This window comes from Limanda limanda, chromosome 14 (assembly GCF_963576545.1).
Source record: "Limanda limanda chromosome 14, fLimLim1.1, whole genome shotgun sequence".
Taxonomy (NCBI): domain Eukaryota; kingdom Metazoa; phylum Chordata; class Actinopteri; order Pleuronectiformes; family Pleuronectidae; genus Limanda; species Limanda limanda.
In genome coordinates this window covers 23,459,575-23,484,684 of record NC_083649.1, presented here as the reverse complement: position 1 = coordinate 23,484,684, position 25,110 = coordinate 23,459,575, and the positions used below count along the sequence as shown (strand labels likewise).

At 42.5% G+C, this 25,110-nt stretch overlaps 2 protein-coding genes across 4 annotated transcripts in view; both read right to left on the bottom strand.

The window, feature by feature from the left end:
* The window catches only part of usp25 (ubiquitin specific peptidase 25), a 30,244-nt gene extending 26,085 nt beyond the window's left edge, over nucleotides 1-4,159 (bottom strand). For both annotated transcript variants that reach the window (XM_061085678.1, XM_061085677.1), the window contains exon 1: nucleotides 3,976-4,159. In XM_061085678.1, the coding sequence (XP_060941661.1) occupies nucleotides 3,976-4,017 (42 nt within the window). In that variant the 5' untranslated portion in view covers nucleotides 4,018-4,159. The remainder of the gene's footprint in view (nucleotides 1-3,975) is intronic.
* A 10,779-nt stretch (nucleotides 4,160-14,938) lies between these two features.
* The window catches only part of nrip1b (nuclear receptor interacting protein 1b), a 34,713-nt gene continuing 24,541 nt past the window's right edge, over nucleotides 14,939-25,110 (bottom strand). For both annotated transcript variants that reach the window (XM_061085540.1, XM_061085539.1), the window contains one exon: nucleotides 14,939-21,126. In XM_061085540.1, the coding sequence (XP_060941523.1) occupies nucleotides 17,060-20,701 (3,642 nt within the window). In that variant the 5' untranslated portion in view covers nucleotides 20,702-21,126 and the 3' untranslated portion in view covers nucleotides 14,939-17,059. The remainder of the gene's footprint in view (nucleotides 21,127-25,110) is intronic.

The following is a 25,110-nucleotide window of genomic DNA, read 5'->3' as shown; positions in this document are numbered from 1 at the left end:
ATGTAATTTGGGTAGATATTACACTCGGACAGTAGAATGTGAGCCGTTTGCCTGACACACCTAGAACTAGATATTCTGCACTATTGTCAGGGTTAAATTAAATCAAATTATACAGAGCACTCATCCATACACCCAGAAAGTTGTGCGTTGGAAATAAATTAAAGTGTCTACTTGCAACGTGGCACAATATCAAACAAAGTCACAAACTCGGTATAACAAATATTTAAGTTATTGAAGATGCTAGCTCAGAAAGACAACAACAAAAGTCTCTCACATGTTAATAAAAATAATGTGCTTATTAAAAAATATTTTATATAATGTTATTGTCATCAAAGTAATAAACCATTAGAGCAACCACATATTGCATTAACAACTGAGCAGTGACAAGATCAGTCAAAGACATCAGCACAGCAGGACCCGTGTTGTAGTATCCTGATGTGAAGCACTCGATTGAACCAGGCCCAGCAGGGAGGCTGTTGTGCACCTGGTTTGGGACCCGACTCCAATCCTACCATCAAGTACATGACTTTCTGTGAGTTGTCGACAACAAAGGTGCTTTTCACAAAGTCAGTGGAGAGAATGAAAAGAAAGTTCTCACCGGTCTTTGAGTAATAGCACATAAATAACAATTTGTCTGCAGTTTACACTAGGGCTGATGATTATATATAATCAGGGAGGGGCGTGTCCTTAACAGCCAAAAGAAACAAATTGAATGTAAAGCATATTTGAAATTGAATTTCAAAAAAGAACTGTAGACTTTGTAGTGAGAGGATCACACATGAGGTGACACCAGTCAACATGTTGATGTTCTGACTCCATGAGTAGTAACTACATTATTACATGACTTCTCTGAGGTCATGAGAAAGACCACAAACATTTCCAGACTCAGCATTTTTGAACTCAAGTATACACCTGTAGGCCTGTCACGATAACACATTTTTCTGTGCGATTAATTGCCCCAGAAATTATTGCGATAAGCGATAATATTGCCGTTTTGACACCATTTTCAACTTATATAATGAGAATGGCATAATAATGCAAGTACACCCTTTCGAAGATCAATAAACTTTTATTTTTAAAGAACACTGGAACTGGACATCTGGAAGACATTTAAGAAAGACTTTTTTATTGCCAAATATATGAACTGTTTAAAGTAGATTATAAATATAAATAAATACAAAAACTTTTTAACTTAAAACTATGAATAATATATGAACTGTTAACAAAAGTTTACACTATACTTAAATAAATAAAAATAATTACAAAACAGACACACTCTGACTCGTGACTCTGACTTTGGTGCCTGAGCCAATTGAGACCCCGTGTCTCCGCGGAGACCCCTGTGTCAGACCGCTCGGAGACCCCCGTGTCTCCGCGGCTGGGGCTGTGGCATGCAGGCTTCCGCCCGCCTTCGTCCCCCCGAACGCTTTTGTGAAACCTTTCTCGCCGTGGTCTCCGTTCCTCCCGCCCCGAGCCTTTCCAAGCCGACCCGGAGCCGTCGCGGCGCACCACGGAGGAAATGCGCCCGGCGGGGGCCAGCCAGCGTTTGGGAGATCCTCCCACACCTGCACGGGAGCGGGCAGCGCGGAGACAAGAGTCTGTCCACCGGCAGCCGCGGCCGACTGCCGGATGGGATCTGCATCGATCTCATTTTTAGCCTTATGCGAGCGCAGTTGACGGACATCCGTCATAGCGACGGAAAACTTTAATCCCTGAATTTATTGCAGCCGGCAAAAAATTATCGCTCATTTTAATTTATCGCGCAATTAATTGATTTACTGCATATCGCGACAGGCCTATACACCTGTAAACCTTCAAGGTTCACCACAGCATCTAGCCTTACCAACCTGAGACCCGGTCGGATATATAACTAGGAGGGAAACTGCAGAACATATTACTAAATGGCCATAGTTTCTAATTTCTGTTGTTCTTCAAACATTTTTGAAGAAATATGTATAACAGTACATTTCCTCTGAAGATTAAAACCTTTCCTAAAAATACTGTAATTACAGAAGGTTTAGTTATGATGACTGTTGCTCATGTTTGCAGTGTGGGGATCTTACAAAACTCGGTTACTAGGGAAGTCAAAGCATTAGATCATATTTCCTCCACTTGCCACGTTTCAACCACTGGAGACAGGTAAACTTAAAGATGACAGTGGTTTTTGGTCAGAGACTGATGGATGTAGGTTTGCTGGCCAGGGGGATGACAGGGTCAGTTCAGTGTGAGACAAGTACCACCTGTGACAGATCTGGGCCAAGTCAACCACAAGAGCAGTCAAACAAACACACACACACACACACGCTTATCTTCCCCATGAGCCATGTCTGGCACGGCTGTTTGTCACACTGGTCATCAGCCATTAAGTGACAACTTGTGAATAACACCACCAGAGAATGCTCTGCATGGCACAGGGGACAACTTTGAGGCTGTACAGCAGTTTACAGTCAGGAGTCAGTCAACCTCATTCCACCGTCTACAGGTCATTACATGAAGCCCTGCACCACACCCTGCACTCTGAAGATGGAGCATAACACAATGCTGCATTGTCAAAAGAAATCAGACCTGAGCACCTCTGCAGGCTGAATAATATGATGACCAGTTCCACCATCACCGCTAAATATCTAAAAGCACCACTACTCTTGCCGATTAACATAATTGTGAAGTGTCAGGACAAATAAATAAATGGAAATAATAATGTAATAATAATTATATAATCTAATAGAATATTTACAAACATTAAGGTGTGTCTAAACTTGAATTGCTCAAACATTTTGTAGACTATTACAGCCCTAATTTACTGCCACTGTTGTTAATCAAGGTTTCATTTTGAAAAGGCCACACAGACTAATGGGGTTAGTGTAACACTGTTACTTGCGAGTTTGAGGCATTAATGAAACGTTTATTTTGGCTCCAGACATCAAAAACCATATAATCATCTTCTGAATGATAATTTGTTGTTAAGTGAGATATGTTGGATCAAGATTTAACACAGTAGGCCTGGGCTGCAGAGCCACGGTACTGAATTGAATGCGGTGTAGTTAAGCATGGCTGTGATTACACAATCTGCAAAAAATATCATTTATTTTCACGAGGACTGGCAGAGCAAACATCTTATCCACGTTTTAGCAACATCACTCAAGTGGTTACATAACGGACCAAAGCAGCGCAGTGCTGAGCTTCGGTGGTCGCTGAGCAAATCCCAGAACCAGGAGCCTCGGCCACGGAATCGACAGTTGATGTCCTTTCAAAACTGACTCATGGTCATTGTAAGCTTGATCGTTGTGTTTTGATGAACCGTCACACACTTGGCTCGCTGTGAGGCCACCGGATCCCCACCCAGCGTCAGGACGCGGTGCCTCCGCCGCTGGCCACACTTTGTAAACAAAGATATCAGATCCAGTATGTGATGAGTGACCGGGGAGACATTGGGACACACACACGCTCCCTCCAACCGCGCGTCACCGCCGGTGGCAGCTGTCACGCCAACATGTCTTCAGTAAATAAAAGACTCGAATTAAGAAGCTGACGACGTTAACGTTAAATCTGTCACTGCCACTTGGCCTGTATTTCAGTTGACGACACCGTTAGCTCAGCATGCTAAACCTACCAGTGGGTTAAGTGACAATTCACGCCGACGTATGATTAAGCAAGTTAGTCGAACAACGCCACCGTTAAACCCAACTTTGCGTGGCACCGTTAGCTACCGTTGGCTAACCGCTAGCATAACATTGGACAACGGTCTGCGCTGGAGAAGCGTTGGGCCTTGCTGCATCAAATTCACCAGCTGTTAACAAACGGTTCCTCCCCGCGGTCAATGTTTGTCCCGCAATCCTGACACAGCGAGTCCAAGGGAACCGAACTAACCACGGGGGCTTTGTATCTGTCTCTGCAGCCACCGTGAGCCCAGACACTATGTACAGATGCAGTTGGGCTAAAGTTAGCTAGCTGCCAAGTTAGCCTGTGTGAGATTACCTTCTGAGAGTGCTGCTGGAGGACATTCTGCTCCACGGTCATGGCCGGTTCACAGGGGGGTTTAACGTCTTTCAACCCAGAGTAGCTAAACACACGGGATAATTAGCACTGACGCGATATACAACACGATGCTATGAGGTCCCCTCCTTCATCAGCGACATCACGGGCGCCATGACTGAGTACCGCAGCTCGTCTGCAGGCATGAAAACATTGCTCTTCCCAGGCTCAGATCAGGACTCGATTGCTCATGTCTGTCTCAACTGCATTTACGTCATGGGTAAGACTATTTTGCAAAAATCTAGGATAATACTTATAACACTATTAATACTACTAATAATAATAATATTAAAAATAATAATAACTCTGGAGGTGTTGATAATAAAAATTATAATACACTGTCCCCCTTCTCATTATTTTCTTTTCTATTCTGTATATCTATGCTTCAAATTATTTTTGACATAATGTATGTATTGTTTTGTTTTTTGGAATGGATGTTTATGTATCTATATGTCAATTTTACTAGGTAAGTCAAATTAGCTGGTTAATATCTTTACAGAGCATCTGCAATGTTGTAGATTAAGCAATACAAAATTGGTGAGCAAATAATATAATAGATTTACTGTATGTAGTGAACATGTGTTGTTTCATCTGAATACCATGAACTCATATAAGTATGTTATTACTATTACACTCAGTAAATCAAGCTCCCTCTCAACATTTTCCAAATGGAAAAGCAAATGTGTTTGCAAATAATTTTAAATAGAACTCAAACTTGAGAGATGCTACACGTTCTGCATGCAGCTTTAAATGTTAATTTATGTGCTACCTTAGTAAAATGTTCAACTAGCAAACATTTCAACTTTTGAGCACAGGTGAGTTCTATTGATAAACTAAATGATGGATTCATTGTTGAACATGATCGTGGTGGCTGCTGACCATGGACTATGATTACAATAAGACTGCTTGTTATATAATATTTCTCCTCAGATATTCGACCATTACTGAAAATAAGCCATACATTTTTATTGACCTTCCATTATGATACAAAGTGTTTATTCTTATCAATGCTACAAATACCCTTATCTTTCTGATGTTCTCCATTACACACGGCATCTATTGCACTTCTGTCCGTCCTGGGAGAGGGATCGCTCACATGTGGCTCTCTCTGAGGTTTCTACGTTCTTTTTACCCTGTTAAAGGTTTTTCCTTACTGTTGTTGAGGACAGAGGATGTCACACCTTCTTTAAGCCCTATGAGACAAATTGTGATTTGTGAAAAAAGGCTATACAAATAAAATTTGATTGATAAAGTTTGATTGATTCCAACTTGACAACCGTAGGTATCGTAGACCGTAAACCGTAGATAATGCCACTGTAAAATGAGATTGCGAGACCTGATGAGGATAATATTTCTATCGTGAGTTTAATTTTATTGATTGACTAAATGATGACATTATTATAACGTGACAATTATAAGACAAGTGAGGACTAGTAAACCAATAATAATACATTGATAATGCAACACTAAATGTGATGTTGAGTTAGGAATAATATTTCTATTGTGGGTAGGTGGTGTTACTTTTAATACAAAAGCTGTGTTATTTAATGTTTTTATTGATTCCAAATATGTTGCAAACTAAATAAGTTTGAATACCAATTGTAGCATTTCATTTGTATTTGTATGTGAGTGCTTGTACTGTATTTCCCATTCAGTAGCATTGGTTTAAGAAGTTGTGTAGACTCAGCAGGTATTGTCTTTTACTTGTTTTTTTATTTCTCTGGATCAAATCCTTTATCATACCTGGAGTTCTCTTGGTGGTGATTCAGTTTCCTGGGAATTCTTACAAACTTGTTGTTATAGACATTGTTTTTAACACAGAGGAAGTAGAATCAAGAATTTAACACATACATCAGTAAGTTCAGTCTAACTTCATTTCATCCAATGAAAAGATAACTATCCATCCATCCACCAATTCATTAATTATCTATACCACTTAACCTTTGAGGACCGTGGGGAGAGATCGAGCCATCAGTGGACATTGGGCAAGAGTTTGGTTGGAGACATAACCAGTTGATCACAGGGCCACACACACAGAGACAAGCAACCATTCCTATATAAAGAATGAAAACAATGTACTTACTTTAGCTGCTTTGTGGGATGATATTAACTTAACATATAAGCCAAAATGCAAAGAGATTTGCACAATTTAGTTATTATGATATCATGACAACAGCAATAAATGGGAGTGTATTTGTGAAATAATTGCTTAATTTTGTATTGAAAATGTGTAGGCTATAATGATTGGATAGTTTTTATTTCAATTTAAAAAATGTCACTGTCAGGTCATACTGAAAGAAGTGCTTTATTTAATTTTTGTATATAACACGATAAACAGTGTTAAAGTATACATATTGTTTATATGGATTAGGAATTGAAGCAAAATAAGCTAATGTTGGATATAAAGAGGTTCCAGTTTGTTATCTTCTGAACATGTTGTAGATCTTTAATGAATAAATGCAGGATATGTGTTTGATTTCCTTAAATTCCACCAGTGAAACACTTCAGTGCTTGGTTATTGACCTTATAGATTATTAAATTTTCCCTCTGGCTATTCTCTTTAATTAATTGTTCTCACAATATAATTTTACTGTAGTTAGTTAAAGGCTTCTACAGTTGTAGCATTTACTCTTCATATATAGTGAAATACACACCTGCTCCCTTCTGCTCTTTTTATGCAGCTCCTTTTTAATACAGGCAATGTGGCAAAATAACAAGATCACAAACTTGAAGAACTTCACCATTGCACTAAAGAGACTTGCTATTTGAACATAATTGGATTTCATTGTGTGCAGATTCAGATGCAGATCATTTCCACAGCTACAACAACACCCAAGCTGATATTTTAGGTGGATGTAAATTTTTCTCAAGTACTGTACTAAAGTCTTACTTTGAGAGGATCCTTGTCCTTTGAGTATTTCCAACTTTATACTTTTTGTTATGCAACATTTCAGGAAAAACCCAGCCCTTTTTTTCTAAACAGCATTTATTTAGGTGCAGATCCTCTGTAGATCAAGCTTCAAGTAATTTGTGTGTTTATTATTCAGTCCATATTTTCTTGTCATTGTGGTGAGTTAATTTCACAATGTTGTGTTGGAATAGTTCCCTGAATAATTTGGAATACGATGATATTTTTGTTACCTTCATCAGTCAGTAATCCTCTGTCAATTCTCAAAGGAATCTCTGAAAGGTTATTTAAAGTGTGGATTTCTGGACATTCCTGCAGTGCGAGTTTGTCAAAAAAGACTAATTCAGTTGTCCAATTTCCCCGTCCTAATTATTCAGACAGATGAAATAACACCAACATCCAAACACTGGGCATTCAGATCTGTCAGCTGTTATTAATTCAGTGCAAGATGGGAGAGAACAGTCCTCTCACACAGAACTGGGTCATCCTTTAGATGTTCAGGAATAGCATTGTTGTAATAGTTATAAGTGAAGCAGTCAGCGTGCTTTGTTAACATGAACTGTGTCATCTAAGTAGTGCATATAAATATTAATGGAGCAGTCAGAACTTTGTGGTGTTGTGTGGAAGGATTTTGCGAAAACAACAGGAATGTAAGAAAGATGGTGTCATGAGTATACATTTTTCAGGTTTATTATAAGGGTAATTAACCTTGATTCTAGTTGGATATTTACATATATACACATATATGTATTGGACATATCAATATATTTTTTTGGCATGGCCTTAATGATTCCTTCAGTACAAATATAACCTGCTGAGTGTGGCACTGATATTCAGCTTTTGACCAGCAGAGGGCAACATCCTTCTATCCTCTCCAGCTTGCATAATGACACACAGTCACAGCAGGACTGTGGAAAATGAAATTACTCATGAAAATGACTCAATTTGGTAATCAAGTGACATTATAAGTCAAAAAGCCATTTTCCAATGTTCATCACTGCACCGCAATCAATATCCTATACTTCTATATGAGGCACGATGAAATCATGAATGACAGTAAAACATCTCCTGAGCAGACAAATCTCACACACAGTTTGACCTCAAGGCAGGAGGTAGAGCTATCTGTCAGAGAATCTCAGAAGCTGCCAGGAAACTAATCAGAAAATAAGTTGATGAATCAATTGGCAAAGTCAAACAGTAGCCGCTGCAGTCGGAATAGATCCTTGGCTGACAAGCTGATAGCCAATATAAAGAGCTCAGGCTTGTTTGTTGAAGATCAAAACGTATCCTGAAAGTGAGCCTGAGGGCTGTATGATAATAGCTTCACTCACACCAGGATATTTAAAATCCCCCCTGCTCTCTGTCTGATTCAGTAATCCACCACACATAAAGTCTACTGTACGTCACAGCTGCACGTTGATAAAGATTTATAAAATCATTGCAAGGGAAATTCGTAAAATAAAGGATATTTCGTCACAGGAGTGCTGTTCTGAAGAAGGGTGGGTTAGGGTGGTTCACTCTCCAGCAGGTAGATAGTTCGATAGTTCTGATGGCTACGCTGGCAGTGTGTAAGCGATGTGTGTAAGAGAAAGTGCTGCACATGGATGCACTGTATGAACACGTGTGTGATTGGGTGAATGGTAAAACTGTACTGTGAAGTGCTTTGAGTGGTGATATGTTAATACAGACCATTTACAATTGATCAAAGGCCTAAAATGGCACCATCAGTATCCTGATATATAGATTTTACTGATAAACCTCATAGATTGTGGATGATTCTGTACTGGGAGACCTTTAAGGCCACATACTGCATATTGAGATTCCAATTTGAATTTCAAATTCATCTGCGGCGCATGAGTAGATTTTGGTTTCCTTGATTATATAGATACGCAGAACATCTACTTGTCCTGTCCTCCTACCGTATCTTTAACCTTTAGCCTGCCCACTGAAGGTATTAGCACACTGTTTTACTTACTGTGTCATAGGAGCAGAAGAAGTATTGTCATTCATTAATGGTTTAATGTTAGTTCTAGTTTGGTTCACTCTGTGCATGCTTTGCAGAATAGAAAGGACTGGGTTAAAAAAGGTTGAGAATGTCATCGAACTGTATAGATCCTGAGCATCCTGCATGAATGTGAACAAACCATACCACACTTCCCATGTGTGAGAAATAAGGGCGCAGACATTTCCCCCAGGATTCTCATTTTTTAGCCATCGTCACAAACCATGGCTCCCAGTCAGACGCTAAAAGTCCTGTTACAAACACACCAGGTTCAGTTGGCTCCATGCAGACTCTCTGTATACACATTATATTGCAACAATGTTTTGGAAACAAAATGTTGAAATGCATCCATGGCTGTCCTCTCTGTGCTACCCCCTTGAGTCTGTCTGTGCCCATGCCTCACAGTCCGTGTTGTTACCGAGGGGTTTCAGGGACCGGCCGGGCTCAAAGGCTGCAGATGGACAGAGTTATTATGAGTAAAGCATTCTTTTTATTATTAACTTAGGGATTGCAGCAATTAATTCCCTCTGGTTCTGGCTGAGAACGTATCCTCCAATATCATCAACACACTCTGTAACAGACCATTGTGCTGGTCACTATACTGTAGGAAATGGAGTTGAGATCCTTTTTTATGAGTGTAGTGCATCACATAATGGCTTTAAGTCCAAATGAGTTGGCACAATCCCTATAAGTGCAAGGATCTCTTCTTGAAGCAGGCAGCGTCCGGTTCCTCCACACACTGAAATGAATCATCGTGCACCTTTTATTTTAAGGCACAAGGTGTAGAACTTCATATTACATATAGTTTGACACAGTCTCTAATGTGAGGTTAGCGTGCACATCAGAAAAGTAATGAGGTCACACATGGCATCCCACCGTTGCAAATTCAGAATTTGCTTTCCTGGAGGTAGTGGCCAGTCCATCAATATAACAGCCAAACGCCAGTCTCCAGTGAAGTTATTTTCAACACTGCTGAATTAAATTCTCCCAACAGGATATTTATCTGTCATAAAACATTAAGCCATGAATAATGATGTGTCATCTGAGAGCATTTTTTTCTCATACGAGTTCACAGGACCATCTATGAAGTCCTGGTCTTCATATAACACAAGATAAGCCTCGGTGTGTTTGCGGCCCGGGGGAAATTACTGTGTCACGCAGAGATTTTAGTTGCTGATCCCCACATTTAATATCAAATACAAACGTCTGTCATAGATGCTCACGAAGACAATCTGAATCCATCTTACCTGAGCGGAATAAAAGCACAGCGAGAAACACAGTCAGTCAGAGAACACACATCAATGTATTTTGTTGGAAAGATTCATGGTAGCAATAAAACACAGTTCACTTAATTATAAACAACACTGATTGTGTCCTTTCCCTTTGCTGTTTTTTTGTCAGAGTGCAATATGAGCATTGATTTTATGACAGAGTAAAGAATGGAGTAGTTAAACCCTGTCATGGCTGGATGTAGGGCATCCTGAAAAGATCTTTCTTTGAGACCATTTCAGCCATTTTCTCGCTTTTAATTTTTATAACGGTAGACATCCACCACCTCAACTTGTCAGCCCCCATTCATCAGCAATAACCTGCCTTTAGTATTTATTATGATATTTTCTGCCTGTGAGGAGCCGTGGCCAAAGGCTTAATGTTTCCGGGTTGTCCGCACGTCTGTCCCCTTCCCATGAGCACGATATATACAGTATATACGGGAAATCTTTCTCTGGCACAAACATCCACTTAAAGGTCGAAGGCCAAGTTCACTGTGACCTCACAAAATCTGTTTTTGGCCATCATGCAAGAATTCAAACCAATGATGAGGTGATGACATTTGGTGATGACCAAAAGGTCAAAGGTCAATGTGGCATCAAATTGTTCCTTCTGGCAGTTATACGATTCCATAACTACTGACAGACAGAAATTTTTTTACCATATTTAACATTTGGACAGATATTGAGTAGTCTGGGAGTGAAGACATGAAGCAATGTTTCTTATTAGAAATGATTCACTGGAATCTGACATGTCAAAATAGTGATAGGTTTTATTTCCCCAAAAAATTCCCTTTAATAAATCCCTCAAAGTCTCTACTACATATGGTATATTATACCGGTCTGGATGCATGTTCAAGAAATAATCCATAATCCCTCAAAGTTTAGCTCCTATGTTCAGTAAAATGGATTAGAAATTACACATCCTTCTCAGTATACAGCCATGTTATGAGCCGTGAAGCTCTGTGGTGCTTTAAACTATCAATCAATCAAATGAACTAAAGGCAAACAAACACATTGCAACATGCCCAAAACATCATAGAGCTAACATACTGGTGCAGGTCTAATGTTTAACAGGTTTATTATCGTAGCTTACAACCGTTACAACTATAAACGTAACAACCATAGAAGTTTATTCTCCACTTCGTTCCACTATCCAGATATGAAGCAGAAATATCCAGGAGAGAAATGATGCCATCTTGCATAATTGGAGCCACAGTTGACAGTAGCGATCTGCAGATGGATGAAACATCACGATTGATGTTTAATCATATTTTTATTGCATCAAACAACTCTATTAAAACCAAACTTAATGTGAAAATGAACAAAGGTCAGTTTGATATGATCTAGGGTACATAAAATGACAGAGAACATCTTTGAGAAAAAAAAATTTGACGTGTACATTGACATTTACGTTTGGTCCATGTCCCATCTGTTAACATAGAGGAGGATGTACGACCTGTTCATCAGTCAGCCACCAGGTGGCGATTGTGATGCTTTGGCTTGACTTTTGAGGAGCTCTTATGTCATCCATCTTTATTTACAGTCTATGGTAACTACACTTGCCATTAATTGATGAACAACAGTCTTTTTTTCATCCTCCACTATATACTGTCAAACTTTCAAGTGCTCTTGTTTTTAAAATGTATGTAAATACCTTCTGAATGCCAAATGCATTTTTCTATTATTATCATTATTCTTTTCCCCGAGAGACTTCACACTGAACGGAACATCAGAGCAAAAGCTCACAGTTAAATTTGGCATGCTTCATCTTAAATGGCCCTTAACCCCCACAGCACAGGGTTCACATCCTGAGCTCGTCTTTGCCAGACCGGCTGACACTAAGCTGCCCTTTCTCATTCAATTGGGGATTCTGACAAATATTTACTTAAAAAGTTCACGACCCTGTAGATCAACCACGGTGTTGTTTCTGATGAAACCTCCAGCAAATGAGTGGCCTATACATTTCCTGAGGATGAGACTTTTCACATGAAAGACTTAGAAATTAATGAGATGACAGTTGATTGTTTGCTCTCTCTAAGTTCAAACTGAGAACGAGTTGAGGTCGGGTCAAGAGTGAAATGAATCACCTCTGAAAATAATGACCACAGAGGGGATTTGCTTCTTTCTTCCAGACGTAGTGTATGAGCAGCAGCGTGTGATGAGAGATCTGCAGAGGTAGAAGACACTGGCAGAGCGGTGATTGACATTGCTCCTTCTCCCTAGCCAGTTTGTAAAACATTTACTCTTGTGCTTGTCGGACATGGCAAGTATCATCCATGTTCTTTCAATGTCAGCCAAGATCCCCAAGCTGACAGGCTGCTCTGTGGACTGCAGGGACTCTCACTCGTCATGAATATTACATCGGGACTGTTTACATGCTTGCACAGGGCTATCAGTAGGAGAGCTTTACGAAATAGCCATCGTTGACTTTAGCGAATATAATAAAAAATAACTCAACTCGCATCTGATGCATTACAACCAGCTCACTTTTAAAGAAAGTTGTCTTTTCACTTATTAGTTCCACTCTTGTGCTCCACATCAAGCTTACTGCTTATTCATGATTAATTACCGCTTTATGTATGTAGACTAGGAGGCCACAGGAAGCAGCACGGGTTAAGAGGCTGTCAGGCGTGAGAGAAAAAAAGAGGACTCAACCCATGCTGCCACTTGTCATATTTATGAAACGTTAGAAGAATGGTCTGAGTGTAATGGCGGGGAGGGGAGGGTGGAGGAAGGTGCTGGTGGTGTGTTGTTGGTTAGTGTGTGTGTGTGTGTGTGTGTGTGTGAGGAGGGAGGGAGGCGGGGTGCCACAGCTGCAGGCCAACAGTTGATCCTGTCCCGGGAAACAGGATCAGCCAGGTCATGGTGAGGGGGGGGTGGAAGAGGTCATGACCCCTGAGGTTAAGGAACAGACTTCACAAAGAGGTACATCTTCAAAAGCGAAGGGCCACTGGGGAACTGGTATAAGGTTGAGAAAATAAACCGGTTTGACCTCCTTTCTCGGCGCAGGAGATTCCCCAGGTGTTTACTTTAACCTCTTTTTTTTTGTTGTCTGACTTGAGGCGCCGCTCTCATGTATTTTACACTCATCCAGACACAGCAGCAGCATTAACCCCAGGCAAACTACTCTGCCTGATTTTAACTGTTGTCGTTTAGGCAGACAATCTGTTTTTTCAGCATTTTATTCACACATTATTTACGACACTCCAAATGGGGTCACGTGTACCATAAAATGCTAATTGCATTGTGTGTGTGTGTGTTTGTGTGTTCACGTAACATATGAGGTCATGCCATGTGCTCGAAGTTCAAACACTTGTATGAGGAGAGGGTGATCGAACATCTGTGAGCATATTTATCACACCAATCACCATGACAACTAGTGACAAGTGTTAGCTCAGTGTGGTCTCCATGTGAGTAAACAAAGCACCTCACAAGAAAGTCACTCATTAACACTAAAACTGGAGTGTGAGAGAAGCTGGTGGTTTAAACAGTCGAATGCGTTCCCATGCTGATACACCCGTGACCGAGCATGTTAAGTGCCGTCATTAAGTTGTTTGTCAGAGAATAAGCATCTGTAACTCCAGGAAATCGCTTTTGGGCCTCATAACTATGAAATGTCTGTTGTGGGACTTCCGGGTCCTTGAGTCATTGGGGGCCTGGTGTGCGCCGCTCACATCCTTTTGGCCTCATGCTGAGGTCAGGAAATTAAAGAGAGAAGCCATAGACAAACAGCCGATTGTCAAGTTTTACACCTTGACCTCGGATTAAACTTGCAGCTCCGGCCTTTATGTTTGCCGCTGCTTCAGCAATCAGAGGAAATCAAGAGGTTACTGGCGGTTCAGCCTTGATAAGAATCTCGAAATGGAGAAGTTCGCAGAGGGGAAAGGTTACAGGGAGTTGAAAGAGAGTGCAGTCAGTCATGGGGAGGATTAAATAAAAAGGGAAGTCAGGGCTGAGGAACTGCGCTGCGATTTCAAAAGCGCACTGCAGACAAAAAGCTGTCTGTTCACTCACTGGACTTCATATTCAAACCCAGTGCCAGGGAAGTTTAGCTTGAACTCATCTTCACCTTCAGCAGTCTCACGCTACAGGCTGTTTTTCTCAAGTCGAGAAATGTTTCACAAAGTGGACAGCTTTCTAGAGGGAACACAAGAACTCAGGTTTGGTATTGACTGTACAATGAGATCTATTTCGGGCTCTAAATAGAAGATATACGTGTTCCATTTTGTAAGGCACATCCTTGGGCCTTCAGCGTACATCTGGTGACCTCTATGTGTTCCTCCCTCCTCTCAGTGTCTTTCCTGCCTTTGTTAATTCAGCAGTGCAGTGAACAGCAGCCAAGTCAGAAGCAGAAGTTTTGGGCCAAATACAGGACATCCTGCCACTCTAATGGACCCCAGTCTTTGATTACACAAAGTGAATTAGTCTTTGATGTCCTTTGTTAATAATACAATTCTATATTGTGAGGCTAAAGTCTGATATTTGGATGTGTGTGATAACTTCCCTACTGGCTGACTAAGTTCACTGTGTAAAACCTGCCACTCACATAAAAACTGGGCAACACTTGAACCTTGAACAAGAGTAAATATTTCAACACATGTATTGTTGAAAAGAATCTTGACAAATACAAACATATTTTATGGTTGTACCCGAACGTTTTCCTGAGAGAACATAGTCAAACAAATATTCTGAATGGCAAACTAGAAAAAGAGGAACACATTCATACTAGGTCATGCATTTTAGTACTTTATTTTTGAGATATCAGTGCAAATGAACACCAAAAATGAAAACATAAAAAATGATATAATGTTTCAGGTCTTCACATGAAAAAATGAAACATCTTTTTTTTTTTTTATATTTGCTGCTACAAATGTATTTCTTAGATGCACAATGCAGATCCATGATTGTACGTCAATCCGCCACTAAAGCTCTTTCACAGAGCTTTGTTAACCAGTAACAGAAAAGAAAATCACAAAAATATTCAATGCACGTTTATTTTTCACACATTTTATCAACTTGCTCAACAGCCTGTGGTTATTTAGAGACTGATCATATTCTAAACGAACCTCTCTGTGTGATAAAAAAGACCTATTTTAAGACTTGACATTTTCTCCCATCACCAGTAGGGATACACAGGTAGTTCCCATGCGTCTGCATGCAACAGGCAGCAGTGAGGAGAGTCAGACATTATTACACAACACAGCGCAGGATAGATTATCATTTACCACATAGAGACACATGCAAAGAACAAACCAACCAAAAAAAAGATGGGCATAGCATCCTCTGCCTTTGTATGTACACTTGTACGCATATAATTCATATTTACATGTCAGGGCATTAAAAACTAGGGTCATATCTTTTCTTAAACATTACAAAATAGTCATCTTTCATACTGAAAGTACTATTTACACAAATATATTTAACCGTTGTGAAAATGTATTAATCGAAGAGACATACTTCATAGGTATATGTATTAAAAAGATCACAAGACTAAATGGATAAAGCAGTGTGTGAAAGTAACTGAAAAGAATACAGTTCAATCAAAGTAAGGAGCTCGATACCAGATATCCCTCAAAACACCAACATGTCTTGGCGATTGTTGGCCAGGTACACACATCCAGCTGCTTTGGAAACAAAGATGTACCTGTGGTCTTCTCTTTATTATCATGCATTTCTTTTGACATTTTATGATTTAAAAGACAGAGAGAGCCACAAAAAGAAAAGATGTCCAAAAACCACAACAGTTAAAAAATGATGGAAAAAAAAGAAATCACAAACTGTCAAATTCTCAACAGATAACAACACTGACATCTTTTTATTACATGCCATCAAATTATGCTGAAAAGCACACGGAGAACTCAGGTTCAATAGTGCAAACTCTGGGTGCTCCTTTCTATGAAATGAAAAGAAAAGGCCATGTGCTTCACACTGCATGAAAAAAACAGTGGTGTGGGTTTACCCAGGATGGTAAGATAAGTTTCTCAGACACTGTCGCCTTTTAACTGTTGCTCTAGAAACCTGTTTACACACAGTTGCTCAACTGTAAGTACCACACACGCTCTGTTGACCCACCTGCTGAAAACTGCACAAACATCATTACCCTGAATTTGCACTGTCGAATATTAGCCTTAGAAGTTCAATTCAAATCAAAGTAAAATACAATGAGTTGTGACCATTAAAACTTCTGCTGATATATACTCACTTCATTGGCAATCATACCACACCATGAATCTTTATAAAAAGCAAGACAAAGCATTCGTCATGGTAAGACCTTCACCGAAGCAACCGCAGTGTTAATATTGTTTTCAACGTCCTTTGGATGAATGTCTCATGTAAATTGTTGTAATAGACTGCTGTGACTGTTTGATAATGACTTTATTTGGATTCTTATCTAAAATTGATGGGACTCTGTCTCTCTGAAAGTGTTCTGATGTAGAAAATAAATAAATGTCCAGTGAACTGAGCGTGAACAATTTTGCACTCATTAATTATAAATGTCACTTGAAATGTTCTCTCTAAATGTTTTAGGGAAGGCAGCAAAGAAGTCATGGATAGTGATATGTGTGCAATTCAGTATAAAAAAAGGCCAATTTGTAAAGGACTTCATATCTGACAAAATAAAATATGTAGTGCATGATAATCACTGATGGTAAAGGTTAAATCTGAGACAGTATGTAGTTTTGGTTGTATCAATTAGACATTTTTGCTAAGACAGGCCTGTTTTCAGCTTTGCATTCTTTGTTATTTGTCTCATCAAACAAATTTGGCAAGTCATTAAAAAAAAAGAAAAAACAGAGTCAATGGTTTTGATTTCCACTTCTTATTTTTCTGTTGATGATATAACTTCTACTCAGAAAATCGGCTCAGCCCCTGGCTCTCGTGGCTGTGCTTGTCGTTGTGGGTTGGTGATTGCGGGGTGGAGCTCAGACTGTGTTCATAGGCATGCATGTCACTGATTGGCTCTTCTTTAACTTTGACCACAGACTGGGTCCCTACTGCCTGATCCCTCACCTCTTTCCTCAGCTGAATGCTGCCCTTCTGCAACATGTAATACAGGATGGGGTTGGAACGTGAGAGGCGAGGAGAGTCCAAGTTTGAGTCACAGCCCTCCTCATCCTCCTCTTCCTCCTCATTTTCCTGACTACCCCATCGCACAGGGCTCTCAGGCTCCTGTTTGACAAGAGTAGGGGGGTCCCGTTTTTGACTGACAGGCCATGGAGCTGGGTGGCGGCTCCAAGGGTTGCAGATAGGGCTGTCGCCTGCAGGCGGGGTGGGCAGTGGTCTGAGATTACTCTGTAGCCCTGAGTTAAGGGAGCCATGGGGGTGCCACCCAGGTAGGTGAAGGAAGTTGTGATTATGGGCAGGCTGACTGAGAATGCTGCCATTGGCCTTGCCATTGGCCTGCAGGACAGTAGGACTGGCTGACCCCCGGGGCTGCTGGGACAGCTCCTTCAGGCAGTTGTCCGAGAGCAGCAGCTGTTTGAGCACATTGAAGCCCCGACTCTCTCTGGTAGGGGTTTCACTTGGTGGGCTCCTGGGTGGAGCCACCTCTTCCTTCAGACTCCTCTGGTGGTCAGGCTCTTCCTGAACAGCAGACGAGGCAAAAATGTTTGTGTCATTACTGTCCACTGCTCTTGAACAGCTGGTATTGCTCAAACTATCAGTGTGATCAGGGCAGAGGCGTCTCTTTTTAGGATTGGGGCTTGGATACTCCCTCTGTTCCTCTTTAACCTGTCTGGGCTGAGACTCAGTCTGCATAGCAGCACTGGTGTAGTAGGTAGCAGTCTGTTGTTTCAGCAGCTGGCTAAGGAGGCCATACTTTGCTATGACCTCTGCAGGCCGTGGTTCTGTTTTAAAGTCCTGCTGAGAATCTGAGAGGGGGCTATTCTTTTCATAGCCACTAGATCTCTTCCTGCCACTTAAGTCCTCAGACATGGCAGATGATGGTCCCATCCCCTCTGTGATCTCTGTTTTGACCTTTATGTCCAAAGGAGGCCCATTAGAAGTGTCATACATGATGGAGGTACCAGGACTCTTCTCATAGCATGCCCCTGCCACTTCCACACTCCTCCTCCCACTGGGCCTCTCTTTGCGGCTGACTGTAGCACTAGCCGAGCCTGTTCCCAGAAGGAGCTGCAGTACGGTGCGTCTCTCAAGTAGGTTCTCAATTTGAGAAGGAGGAGAAGATTCCTTACGACTGAAAGGAGTGCCACTGCCGGAGGGTCTGTCGGAGAGTGGAGTGGTGGTGGTCCTGTGGATTGGAGCATTGAGCCTTTCTAAAAGAGCAAGGGGCCGGTTGGCATCAGGTTCCTGGGCCAGTCCTTTGCTGGAGGGGATGGGTGGTGAGGATGAAGCTGTGCCACACTGAGCCAAATTCTGCAACAGTTTACTGGCACTGAAGGCAGGCTCAGAGGCCTTCTCAGCAGGGAAGGTTTTAGATTTACACAAGTCCAATGGGCTGGATTGAACATGGGGAGAGGGGTAGGAGAATGGGGACAGTGCACCACTGTGGTCACGATTAACTGAGTAGTGGGGTTGGGCTGGGGCTACAGGCTTATCTGTGGGGCTTTTTGTCCTGGTGTCATCCCAGGGCACCAGTCCCTTTGGTGGGCTTTGAGACATGGTGGCCATAGTTATATCAAGTGGTGAATCCTGGTTAACTACACCTTTATTAACCATCTCATTATTTCTGCGTTCAAGAAGAAGCTGCATTAGTGTGACCTTAGGGTGGGATTTTAGGTCTGGGCTCATTTCAGACTCCTTGTTCATGGACAACTTTGATCCCAATGCCTCTGGCTTCCACTTGTTTATTAAAGATTCTGTTAATTTGTCCAGGGAGGAGGTAGAGATAGAGGAGGTGGAAGATGAGAAAATAACATTGGAGACAGAGGAAGCAACAGTCAAGGGTGGTGAAAGGTTTGAGGCAGAGGGTTGAGCTGAAGATTGAGGAGAGAATGCAACAGGGGTGGAAGAAAACACCGTTGTGGAAGAACAGAAGGTCGAAGTGGACGAGGAGGAGGAGAAGGAGGAAGAGGGGGTGGTAGTTTTCGGCCCTGTGTGTTGTGTATTGGCCCGGCTTCTCATTGAGAGGTCAATGGGAGAGCAACTCGAATAGGAACTCTCCGCATCACTGCTGTCCTTGGTCAGGCTCCTCTCCTGGGTGGAGCACTCGCTGTCCGATGTGGCTGAAGAGGAACCACTTGGTGGCAGAATGCCACAACTATCCTCCAGGTGCCCATTCTTGGTCAGCTGCTTCTGGTTGTTGTGGTTGTTGAGTAGCAGTAGGAGCAAGCTGCTGCATGTCTGTGGGGGACGGGTTGGACGTGAGTCAAAGCCTCGCTTCTCCTTAGGTTGTTGGCTGTGAGTGTGGCTTGGAGGAGTTGGGGGAGTGGCTGGGGAACTTTGGCTATGGCCACGTTGCAAAGAGGGGCTCTGTGGACTAGACAGGGCTGTTCGAGAGGGTATTGTTGTTGTATTTGTGGTTGTCATTCCGTTTTGGGTTGTGATGGAGCTTAAGGTGTCTGCAGCTCCAGACAGACTCCCTCCCACACTAGGTGGTCTTATGTCTTGGCCATGCTGCTGGTTTGCCATGGCAGCTAGTCTCTCGCTTGCAGATCTTCCTGAGAGCTGGGCTTTGAGTGCATGCTCTCTGGAATACTGCTGAAGATGGGCTTCACTGGACAGAAGCAGTGCCAGTTGACTGCAGGCTACACTGGGCTTGGGTGAAGGTGCTGGACTGGAACGGATTTTCACCATGTTGGCCACTGCCTTTAGACGCTCCGCACAGGATACCGATTCAGTAGCTGTTGGTGCAGAGGGAGGTGTGGCGCTATGCGCTGACCGAGGTGATTCTGGTGGCCTGTCCTGATTGTGTACCCGTCGACTGTAAGGTGTGTTGCTGTGATTTTGAAGTTTGCTCTTTCTCATTAGGCCCTTCAAGCGGCTCGAAGCCGTCCCATACACAGGAAGTGGGTCTTTGTCTGCAAGTGGTGCCTTGGATGGAGAGGAACACTCACTGGGTGGCTTATTAGAGTGCTGAGACATTGCCACACTCTGAAGCCGTGAGCTGAATGACTGAAGCAGTGAAGCCAACAGGGTGCTCTCCCCAGCATGAGGAGATCCCTCTTGTGCTCCATTTTGTAGGCCTCCCCCTTGGCCATTCAGTTCTATTGGGGGTGAGCTCATCCGCTGATTCCCTGGATCAGTCCAGGCTCCAGAACGCAGTAGGCGGGCCTTCTTCAAGTGCTGTGAAGAACCTAGTGTGGGCCCATTGGTTCCAGTCTTAGGAGTTGTGGGCCCATGGCTGGGCAGTTGGTAGGGCCCACCCCCTTTGTCTCCTTGCTCCTGATTGCTGCGGGCAGCCTCAGACCTCCCACCTGCCGTGGCCCCAGGCCCGGCCACCACTGGATGCATCAGTAAACCTTCCAGATAAGTTAAAACAGCTGAATCCTTGTGTGTCTCAGGGCCAGGCTCCTCCCCATGAGTCATGTTCAATACTAGGATCCTCTCGTATAGTTCAGCCGGCTACTGGGAAACAAATGTCCACTATGTCATCTGGTAAATAGTGGCATGTACTTCCTAAATAGCAAAAAGAGGCTGAAAGATTCACTGGCCGGAAGGAGATCCCTCTTTTTATTCTGCAGAGTTAGCACTGTGGTAAAACAGCAGCCATATTTGGAGGCAATGTGGGGCAGGGGGGCCTCCCAGGCATTGTTGTCTGCCTGTAAAACACCGTAGGATCCCAGAAGGCCCAGCTCCAGGCTTATGTGAGTAGCAAGCGAGGAGTCGGCGGGATTTCACCACAAAGATGTTGACACATTCCGTGGCTGTGGATGTTTGGGATGTCTGTCCTACGGCCTGGATGTGGTTCTGTCCGTGGCGCCTTTTAGCTTTGCAAATCTCACATGGGGGACCTATGGTAGTGAATGAGAGAAAAAAGAAGGAAGGGAGGAAACAGAGATGGATGGGTGGAGAAAAAGAGGAGAAAAAGGAGAAATTGTGTGAGAAGCAGGGATTTGCAAAGCACTATATCACATTCATTTCACCACCTTGTCTGCCATCTCTGTTACTTAGCAACATTTCAGATTGACTGCACACAGCTCCTTCTCCTCTCTGCACTCTCCCTTCACAGCCACCGAACAGACGATAAATGTAGATTAGGCCTGATTGGATCCAAATTGAAAATTCAAGACCACTACCTTGAAAACATTCAGGTCTTGAGCTGTAAGCCCCTCACAGCGATGCCTTTCAAAAGTGAAGGGCCTTGTGAGAGCTGTGAATAATTTCTTATGCAGCTTGTCATTTCAGTGGATTATCCCCCCTACCACCTTCTGCTCCTTATGCACTTGAGCAGCATCTCACACGAAGAAAACCCTCAGTCTGCATAAGGCAGAAGCCACCCACCCACATGCACAATAATAAGCATTTAAGCATTCCTACGTAGACACAAGAATGAAGATGTGTTTGAAGACATAGATACTGAATATGAACATGCACACTCTCATACATACATACTACGGGGAAAGCTATTATTGTACCTCAATAAATGCATTATTTGTATTAATACCTGGCCAGTTGCTAATATGTTACCAAGATTAGCTTTTTACAGGCCAAATTGTTTTTAAACCAGTACACAAGACCAAAACCTGAACTGATATGATGTGAGCTGCGTTTTTAAATGCAGGACAACGACAGAGGAGAATCACAGCAAGGAAGTAGCTGACAGACAAGCTGAACATTACTGTCAAGTGCTTGTGTACTTTTTGTGTATGTATATTGAGGAGTAATGGTGGCTTCAGGATCAGGTGCACCTGTCACACCACACCACTGTCAGGAGGGCAGAACCAGTGACACTAGGGTGACCGTTGTGCTAGTTGCCATGACAGTGTCAGCACTGCTGCCCTAGGAGACCTCTGCTCTGAACCCTGTCAGCTTGGTTTCCGTGGATACAGGACACCTCTGACAGTCCTGGACACATCCCATAAAGGTTAATTAATACAGAGTTTCCACCTCGCCTCAGCTGCTGTTCGTGTCCTTTCCCAATGCCGTCCTCACCTTTGGTGTCCGCTGAGTGGACCAACATAGCAGGTCACACAACAGGACAGCAGCCCTTGATTATGACGAGAGGCCATGGCAACCCACGCAACCGCCAGACTAAATACCTCACAAAGAACAGAAGCAAGGGCCAAAAACAACACGGCAGCAAGCCTCCAACCAGGCCGAAATCCATCCCCATGGTCAAGGTTCACAGGTTGTCATGACAGTAAGGGAAACAAAGTGGCACTTTTAATGCCACCTTGAAAATGAGCCCGGATTAGAAACTGGATTTAGGCTGATTAGCATGTCTGAATTGCAGTTAGAAACAATAAGGTTGGCAATTTAAAGTCCTCTTCAAACCAAATGTCCAGTCTGATCAGACATTTCAGACTATGCAGTATTGTATAGAATAGCATAATTTAACTGATATGGACCCATCCGCATCAATTACAGTTCAAGGCCATCTTTAAGCTGTTGACCTAAATCTGACAGCAACAAAAGCCAACCTGGGCACACTGGGCCATCTGACGTCTGCTGTCATGCTAATCTTAGATGCTCAGGATTAGGGCTATTTTCCCGCCAGTGAGCTTAACGCAATTATAATAGAATGCCCTGTAACACCATGTTTGATAAGCACAGTAAACATGTTTACCTTCAACATATATTGTTAGAGTAACTAATATGCCATGATACAGTTAGTGAGGGTAAATGGGAATGGGGAAAAAAACACGGTCTCAACATGGGAAATTCTGTTAATCTCTCTGCTGCTGCCAGTAAACCTTTGGAATTACAGTTGACCTTGTCTATGTTTTTGTCCAAATAAACTTTAATACAGAGCAGTCAAGGCAGCACAGAGACACTATGACACTGCACAGTGTTAGTTTATATACAGCAAGGCAACTGCAGTAACTATCTCACATTGAGATTGAATTACTCTTTAAACAAATTGGAGGCCTTTAGCCTCTTGAGAGACATGTAATGACAGAACCAATGTCAAGTCATGCTATAGCGAGAGAAAGAAAAAACATATTCTCCTCAGTAACGGAGCACTGACAACAAATAAATGACCTTAATAACAGTCCTCTATACTGAGCACCTAAAGCACATAGCTCTCCTCCTTTTCCTTCCAAGAGTGTATGATGTGTGCATTACTATCACATTATCTCCCCAGGAGTATACATTGAAAATGACCTTACACATCTGTTAACATGTCATCTCATTGGAAGTGGCACCCAAAAAGCCTGACCTACAACCCCCTCCCCCACTGTGGGACACCACAGCACCAATGAGCTGCTCTACGGTTTCTGTGGTGATTATCCATTATCCTTGACAATGTCAGCCAATGACAGAACAGGCACCATTCTAAAGTGATTTTTAGCCCTACAGTCAGCCACGTACATGTGAGAGGGGAGGGAAAGCTATGTGAAGGGGTGAAAGCTTCATCTTCCTCTGGCTGGCCTACTCTTCATCCATTTCACTCTCTCTTTTGCTCCTCTTTTACTTACAAGACACCAGGAACAGAACAGGGTCACTGTAGGTCACTCTTCATAAGAGTCATAGAATGAACAAAAGGCAGACATTGGAATATGTCAGTGCCGTTGCAACGGATTACATCTTAAAATACAACCTTCATTTCATCCACTGACCTCCACATTACAACCCCCCAGCCCTGAACACACTTGCTGGTATTTTTTTATCTAAAAAAAAGTCAGTTCCTAACTGCCGTTCATTGTCAGGAATGGTAATCCATTTAAGCCATTTAAAATGTATGAGACCAAACAAAAGAATTAAAAAGGGGAAGAGCCAAAAGAGCGGCAGTTAAAGTCAAGGTCATTCATACCGCTAAGGCTTTTTCACTTGATGCAACAGCTGGTGTCCATGCAAAGCTCTGGGCGTTAATAAAAAGTGACAATGCTGCCCGAGCGGTGTGTATTACTAATGTCTGACACCAGCCTGGCAGATGTGTTCTCCCTGCATTTAAGGGGAGTCAAGGTTAAAGGAATTTAAAAGGAGAGGCGATGCCTAAACACTATTATATCATGTAATCTGCAGCCCAGCCCTGCTGCACATACTCATCGGGGTAGCTCACTTACACATGCGGTGTGACCGCTATTTGTAAATTCAATATGCTCTGACATGATTGAATAAGACCAAACATAAGCTACCTGACCAAATGCAGTGGTTCCAGGCCTTCCACAAGTGAGCAAATGCACCAGAGGAAAGTTGAATTAGAAGCTTTTGTTCACCTTGAGAGAGGTAAACAAGAGAATAACATGCCACTGAACAGCAAGAGAGCTGGAGCAAGAAAATGTTTTTGCAGATAAGTCAATCAGGACAAAATAACACGGAAATGCAATACACAGACGCGTGCACGCCCACACATTGAGAACTAGGGCACTCTGACCCACTTCTTAGGATGTACTGACCAAACAAGTCATGCATAGCACACACGCCCCCATGTGTGCACACAGAGAGCCATGGATATACCCCACATCAAGGAAATGTGAGACGTGAATGCTGAAAAGTCAGGCCTCTTGTGTTAAAATAGCACAGGCAATTCTTTGGGAAAAATATCTTTCTCAGAGCACTTGGATGTGAGGAAATGAATGTGATGACTGAATGCTAACATTTCAGACTTGAACAAAAAACGGTCTGGAGTGCTTCAGTTCCTGGCCTGCATCTGGCCTTTGAAGAGGAGTGCGGGGGTGGATTTTAACTTCATCTGTACTCATCAGTACAAAGAGTTCTTAGGGTTGAGGGAGAGGATGGAGGAATTCATGCACGCTGATGAGTCATCTAAGCAGTTCAGAGCCCAGCTGACTCTGGTGGAGCACCAAGCCAAACTAGCCAGTGATGATATC